The sequence below is a fragment of the Gracilinanus agilis genome, chromosome 2 (genome assembly GCF_016433145.1).
Source record: "Gracilinanus agilis isolate LMUSP501 chromosome 2, AgileGrace, whole genome shotgun sequence".
Taxonomy (NCBI): domain Eukaryota; kingdom Metazoa; phylum Chordata; class Mammalia; order Didelphimorphia; family Didelphidae; genus Gracilinanus; species Gracilinanus agilis.
The window spans coordinates 473,541,942-473,550,078 of NC_058131.1; the positions used below are offsets into that span (position 1 = coordinate 473,541,942).

An 8,137-nucleotide genomic window follows, 5' to 3' on the forward strand; every position below is an offset into this window, starting at 1 on the left:
GCAGGAGCTGTGTCTCTCCTGAAAGACAATGGCATAAGCAGCTCTTACGGCTCAGTAGATAATCTTCTTTGATTCATTTTCCTCCCACTCCCAAATTATTCAGGGAAGCAATCCTTCCAGAAATGAAGTCCAGAAACTGCCTCTGCCAACACTATAGTTCCTACTTCCTCAGCATCCATAACTACTGAAGAGAAGAGAAGAGAACACTTTTGCCGCCTCCCCCCCCAACATCTTTAGCATTGTCAAATGCTTTGGCATGAGAAAGGCTTAGGGTCTTTCCATTTGTTGTGCAGCTGAATCCTTCTATGTGTGCTGGGCCCTCTTATTAGAATATGAGCTCTGCGAGAATATAGACTGTTCTATTTGTATCCATAGAACATAACCCAATGCTTTGTACATATTTAGTACCTGATAAAGGCTTTTAAAATCACTCTTTCATGAAACTGGAACCTTTTGAGAGAAAAGGGGAGGACACCAGAGGAAAATCCTGCCCTGAATGCAGAACATGCCCCAGTGTCTGAGTTTCATATTTTACTTGATGAAGCTGCCTAAAGCTGTGAATTTCTTTGCCCCAAACAACAAATTCCATTTCCTTTGCTCTAAAATGACTCTGATGAATTAAAACAACTCTGAGGTACCACCTCACATCTATTATATTGGCTGACATGACAGAAAAGGAAAATAATAAATGCTAGAGGGGATATGAGAAAATGAGACTAATACACTGCTGATTCTAGAGAGCATTTTGGAACTATGCCCAAAAGGCTTTTGCTCAGTGGACTGAGAGCCAGGCTTAGAGATGGGAAGTCCTGGGTTTAAATCTGGCCTCAGACACTTCCCAGCTGTGTGACCCTGGGCAAGTCACTTGACCCCCATTGCCTAATTACCACTCTTCTGCCTTGGAACCAACACACAGTATTGATTCTAAGACTGAAGCTAAGGGTTTAAAAAAACTGCATATTGGGGGACAGGTAGACTAATGGTCTAGCCACAGGAGGTCCTGGGTTCAAATTTGACCTCAGACACTTCCTAAACCCCTATTGACTAACTCTTACTGCTCTTCTATCTTGAAACCAATACACAATATTGATTTTAGGATGGAAGGTAAGGGTTTTTTGGGGGGTGGAGGTTAATGTGTGAATACTTTGATTCTGCAATGCCACTACTAAGTCTATATCCAAAAGAGATCCTTATTTTTAAGGGGAAAGGACCTCATTGTACAAAAATATTTGTAACAACCCTTTTTGTGGTTGCAAAGAATTGGAAAATGAGATGTCCATCAACTGGGAAGATGACTGAACATGTTGTGGTATATGATTATAATGGAATACTACCGTGCTATAAGAAATGATGAGAAAGATGATTTAACAAAAGCCTGTAAAGATCTACATAAAACTGATGCAAAGTGAGCAGAACCAGAACATTATACACAGTAACAGCAATATTATATGATGAACATTTGGGAATGAGTTGGATATTCTTAGCAATATAGTGATCCAAGAATATCCTCAAGGCCTCATGATAAAAAATGCCATCCACCTCCAGAGAAAGAACTGATGGAGTCTGACTGCTGACTGAGACATACTATATTTTACTTTATTTCTTCAATTTTCTTTTGTTTGAGTTCTCTTTCACAAAATGACTAATATGGAAAGATTTTTTTACACTATTATACATGTAAAATCTCTATCAGATTACTTACCAGTCTCAAGGAAGGAAGAGAGGAGGATAGAGAAAGAATTTGACTCAATTGTTAAAAAACAAAGGTTAAAAAGTTTTTCCATGTAATTGAGGAAAAAATATTTTAAAATAAAATAAAATGCCTCTGATAGAGATGTAAAAGTTCAATTAAATAGGGTTTTTAACAAAATGTTTTCTGATTTTGTCTCCACTTCCCTTTTTTTCCTTTGGCATGGAACTGTGATTTCAATTATACAAGGAACTTCTAGTGAGGAAATTCCCTTTACCAATGTAGATCTGCAATTTAGAGTCTCAAGGAGTTGCCAAGGCAGTGAGAGGCTGAGTAATTGTTTAAGCTCACAACCAGTATGACTTAAATCCACACTCTGAGACTGGCTCTCTTCTCATATCCCCAGCCTCATTTCATAAGTTGGGGGTCTACCAGGCAAAACCCCACTTCTGTCCTCCTAGATCAGGGGTCAGCAACGTATGGCTCTCGAGCCATATCTGGTTCTTTTGAGGGCCATATCTGGCTCTTTCTGCAGGAGCCATAAAGTCAATTTTTTTTCAGGCACTGTTACAGGAGCGTGCACTGTGAGCACTGTATGGCTCTCACGAAATTACATTTTAAAAAATGTGGCATTTATGGCTCTCACGGCCAAAAAGGTTGTGTTGGTAGGATCCAGTGGCTCTTGAGTGAGGTGGCTAAATCTAGGATCTACCTTTTACAAGAACTGCCTGACTTTATCTTCTTCATTGGTTCAAGCCCAGACTTCTTGAACCAAACTGGATCAAACTGGGCCTGCCTGGATGCTGCTCTGGCCTTATTTCCTGCTACAATCTTGCATTGGACTCTACTTGAGACCTCTGGGACTGCCTTCCACCTACTTTACTATGCCTCTCTTTAGGGCTTCCAAAGGATTCTGGTAGTCTTTTTGTGCAGTCCCTAGACTGGATGGAAGAATTTATAGCTGATTACGTGTGTATATATGTATGTGCATGTACCATTGTACATTCTGGTACATTTTTAGAATTTTACCAGGGTGTTGTGGAGATCTGGACGCTTCTAGTTTCTATCACACCACCATCTTCCCACAGTCCTCTGTGGCTGGCTATCCATCCTAAAATGTCTCATTTCATTAATTCACTAAAAGTGAAGTATTACATATCTCTATTAAAATTTGGTTTTACAAGTAAGTTGATTGAACTTGTGCTTACTGAATATGATTTCAGAGCTCTCACCTACCCCACAAATGTCTCCCATAGAGCACTGACTGATATACAAGATTCCATAATAGAAAGTTAATTCTTTTGTTCATTAAAATGTTAGTGCCTTAGAAGTGGTTGTACACACCAAGCTTTACTGTCATTTTCACCTTGGTTTGAACTAGTTTAAGTTATTTTGCAAGCAAGTATTGAAAGGGAGAAGATATAGGATGTTTGAAGGGAGAAGAAGGAACAACAGAGTAAGAAAAAAAAGGGAAACAGATAACCTCATAATGTGATCTTGTTTAATGTCTACCCTGCCTGAAAAGCTGAGAAACTGCAGTCAAAAAAACTAAAGTAGGACTTGATCTTTGTCTTTGAAAGTATTTCTGATGTCTAACTCCTCATAGGGAAAAATATTTTAAAATCTTAAGATTTGGGGCAGCTGGGTAGCTCAGTGGAGTGAGAGTCAGGCCTAGAGACAGGAGGTCCTAGGTTCAAATCCGGCCTCAGCCACTTCCCAGCTGTGTGACCCTGAGCAAGTCACTTGACCCCCATTGCCCACCCTTACCAATCTTCCACCTATGAGACAATACACCGAAGTACAAGGGTTTAAAAAAAAAAAATCTTAAGATTTGAAAAAAAAAAAGGCACCAATGAGATTTTACTGGCTTTTTCAATGGGATGATGGCTTCAAATTCATGAAAAGGAAATGAATTTTTGTTTCACCTTTTGATCATAGAGGTTTGCTGCTGTGATAATGAGGATTCGAGAGCCCAGGACAACAGCACTTATATTTAGTTCTGGGAAAATGGTCTGCACAGGAGCTAAAAGGTATGAACCCTCATTTTATCATCCAAAATAATGTATCTGACCAAAAATGGGAGGCATTTTTAGAAAAATGTGGTTCTGACCAGGTGTGAAGACACACAACTATAGACCTAGCTATCCAGAAGGCTCAGGTTGGAAGATTACTTGAGCTTGAGTTCTGAGGTATAATTTGGCTATGCCAATCAAATGTCTTCATTAAATTCACCACCAACATGGTGAACTCCAGGAAGCAGGGTGCCACCATGCTGTCTAAGAAGATTCAAACTGACCCAAGTTAGAAATGGTATAAAATAAAGAACTGTCCTAATTAGAATTGGGATTATGAGTAATTACTGTATTTGCTTGCAACTTGAGTAAGAAAGAGAAATAGGCTCCTAAAAAACCTTACAAAAAAAACCTTACACTGATGCAAAATACAGTGCTTCTAGCCCAAGGGTTTGGTTTATTTCTGCTTGAAAAAAAACTAATATTTTATTCCTTCACAAAACCATCTGCATGACTTTCAAGGTCTACACTTCTGAAGTTTCCCCCCCCAGGCCACAGACTTCTATTCTTTTATTCCTAATAAACCTTCATCATGACCTCCAGTCACAAAACATTTATCTTGGAGATGGAATTGCTGAATAGAGTGCTATCTTGGGATTTATGCCAGTCTCTTCATTTTATAGATGAAGCCTAAAGAAAGTGGCTTTCCCAAAATTATATGAATAGTTGAGAGCACAGCCAGGACTAGAATCTTTCTCTACCAGTCTGGTGTTACTTTTAGGTCTTAGCTTACTGCCTTATTCAACCCATGCCCCAGTCCCCTCCTAGCTCCACTTGGCCATTTATCATAGCAATTTAAGGTAGAGGAAGAAATCCTATTGTAGGGGGTCAAACTGTCCACTCCAACTAAACTGATCACAATGGGGTCATTCAGTTAGAGTCCTGCTGATGCCTGAGGATTCCTTGTCCTACCATATCTACTTAGCAAAACCCAAATCCTATGTAGATTCCACTATCTGGTTTCTTAGCATGAGTTCCCAAGCTGCCTGGTATTTCTGGAAAAGATCATACCAATATGCTTTCTGACCTTAGCCGGGACTTCAGTATTGCTCAACTGCCCTTTCACTTATCTCTACACAACTCCTTGTTGAAATCCCCACAGTGGTGGATCCAAACTTTTTCATTACCAACTACCAGCTCTATCCCTCCTATCTTCATTTTTAATAATTTTTAACTTCTTCCTTCTCTACATCAGTCTCTCCATAGATCTTCATCTATCTATTCTTCTTTGCTTTCTATTTCAGAGGAAGAGCTGTCCTTCTACCTTTCCAGAGTTATCTTTATTCCAACTCAAGGGAGCTTTACTCCATTAATTATTCCTTCTCTTTCTCTCCTCCATCTTCCATTTCTCCCCTTCTATTAAGACTAGCTCCTCTAACTACATATATACTCATGGCTCCCTTGACCTTAAAAATAACCCCCAAACTCTCCTTTCATCCCCACTACTTCTAAATTGTAGTACTTTTTTTCTCTCTTCCTTTTACTAATATACATATTAAGAAAGTAACTTAGCTATGTGACCCTGGGCAAGTCACTTCTTTCATCTTCAATTTCAACTATAAAATGGGGATAATAAAGGGTCCTACCTCCTAGGGGGGTTGTGAGGATCAAAAGAATAGGAACAGGGGGCAGCTGGGTAGTGAGAGTCAGGCCTAGAGACAGGAGGTCCTAGGTTCAAACCCGGCCTCAGCCACTTCCCAGCTGTGTGACCCTGGGCAAGTCACTTGACCCCCATTGCTCACCCTTACCACTCTTCCACCTATGAGACAATACACCAAAGTACAAGAGTTCAAAAAAAAATAAATAAAATAAATAAAATAAATAAAATAAATAAAATAAAAGAATAGGAACAGTGCTTAAGTGCTATGTAAATTATTATTGATTACTATTATTATTGAGAATAGTCTACATTCCTGAGTGAGAAGCTAAAGATCATTAAATCACTATGTAATTTCTCAAATGTAGTGTACCATGATCCCTCACCTATCACGGGATTTACGTCCCAGAGACCCCCACGATAGGTGAAAATTCACAAAGTAGCAGCATTATATTTATTTTATTATTTAGATATATATTTTAAGGTTTTATAAACCCTTCCCACTCTCCTATAAACCTTTTCCACACTTATTAACCCTATAGTCACTGAGCCAATCAGCACCCAGGATACAGAACACTGCTCTGTGATTGGTTGCCTTTCATTTCATCAGTCAATAGTAATAAGTGTAACACCACCATACTGAATTAGATATATATATTTTTTAAATGTGTAATACAGTGAAGCCATGATAAGTGAACTGCGATATAGTGAGGGGCAACTGTAATCTGATCTCTTCTTACTCAATCCCAAATCTATTTCATTCTATTTGCAGTGCCTTTCCAGATTATATATTCTGATGGCTTAACTCAGTGGGCTGCTCATGATCCATTTCATAATCCAGATGTGTTGTTTTTTCCTCATTACTGATTAATAAATTCTCATTTTAAGAAAATGTTCAGGGATTTATTAAACATCACGTACATTACATAACATAAGAAAGCGCAACATGAGTCTATATCTCTGGGTGAAGGGACCTATGACTTTTTTCCCTTTTTTTAAACAAGTCACATTTATTAGCACTCAACTCACATACAACCCCTCTCTCCCTTTCACTCCCATTGGAAAAAAAAAAAGAAAAAGAAAACTTCATTTAAAAAATGTACATGATCAAGCAAATAAACTCAAACATTGGCTATGTATGTGTATGTATATATGTACATATTAAAAATATATATTTTCTGTGTATATTTGTATATACACACATATATATAGTCTATATGTGTACACATAATATACCTGTTTATATGTATGTGTGCATATAATTCTGTATCTTGAGTCCATCATCTCTTTTATTAGAAGATGAGTAACATGCTTCCTCATTGCTACCCTGGAATCATGGATCTTCATTACACTGATCAAAGTTCTTAAGTCTTTCATAGTTTTTTGTCTTTATAATGCTAATGTATAAATTGTCCTTCTGGTTCATCTCACTTCATTTCACACTGTTTCATATAAATTTTCCAATGTTTCTCTGAGCCTTTCTTTCTCTTTTGTTATTTCCCATGGCACAAAAATATTCCATTATATTCAAATAACATAATTTGTTCAACCATTTCATTCCCCAGCTGATGGATACTCCTTTAGTTTCCAGATCTTTACCATTGCAAAAGGGACTGCTGTATATATTTTTGTACTTTTCCACTTTCTTTGATCTCTGGTATTTAGGCTTAGTAGTGATATCACTGACTCAGAAGATATACATAGCACAGTGACTCTTTGGGCATAGTTCCAAACTGCTTTCCAGAATGACTAGACCAATTCACTTCATTACTAATAGTCCAGTAATGTTACTATTTCCCCACATTTCCTCCAATATTTGTCATTTTCTGTCTTTGTCATCTTTGCCAGTCTGATGGGTGTGAGATGGCACTTTGAATTGCTTTAATTTGCTTTTTTCTAATTATTAGGGATTTAGAATATTTATTTGATTGTTATTGATAGTTTATTGATAGTTTGGATGTATTCTTTTGAAAAGTGTCTGCAATGTGTCTTTCATCCACTTTGATTTTCCAAAATGATCTTATGAATTTCACTAAGGAGGATTTTAGGGCTTGGTCCAAATAGTACAATGTCATCCACAAATGGGAATATTTGAAATAACTTTATCAAGGAGTTCCAGAACAGTGATGAATATATGAGGAGGGCATGTGTCTATTTTCCCTCCTCAGTTGATGTTATTACTCATTGGAACAAAATTTTATAATCATGTAGATCATAGAATCTTGTATAATTTTGACGTATATATTGTTCACACCAGGTCTGAAGGTAGCCCTTGAAGTCTGTCTTATTTACCAAATTAAATGTTTTTAAATACATATGTGCATGTATTTAACAGCTAAGTGATACAAATGGATAGAGTGGTAGAATTGGAATCAAGAAGACCTGCATTCAGTTCCAGACTTAGTCACTTACTAGCTGTGTGACCTTGAGCAAATCACTTAAACCTTGACTCAGTTTCCTCATCTGTAAAGTAGCTACAAATGCCTACCAGATGGAACCCTCATGCCTTAGCCTGACATTCAAGGTCTTTCACAATCTGGCACCATTGTGCCTTTCTAGCCTCATTATTCTCTTCTTCAGAAACTATGTTCCAAACAAACTGAACCTTGTCATCATTGACTGCTTTGGGCTCATGATGTTCTCCTTCTTAAAGTGTTCTCGCTCCTTCTATCTGTCTATAGTGCACTTGCGCTCTTGCTCGCTCTCCCTCTCTCTCTCCCTCTCTCCCTCTCTCTCTCCCTCTCTCTCTCCCTCTCTCCCTCTCTCCCTCTCTCCCTC

At 38.0% G+C, this 8,137-nt stretch overlaps 1 protein-coding gene across 1 annotated transcript in view; it reads left to right on the top strand.

Annotated features, from left to right (window-relative positions):
* The window catches only part of TBPL2 (TATA-box binding protein like 2), a 66,945-nt gene that overhangs the window by 19,187 nt on the left and 39,621 nt on the right, over positions 1–8,137 (top strand). Inside the window, exon 4 of the mRNA XM_044662050.1 lies at positions 3,629–3,720. Within this exon, the coding sequence (XP_044517985.1) occupies positions 3,629–3,720 (92 nt within the window). The remainder of the gene's footprint in view (positions 1–3,628; positions 3,721–8,137) is intronic.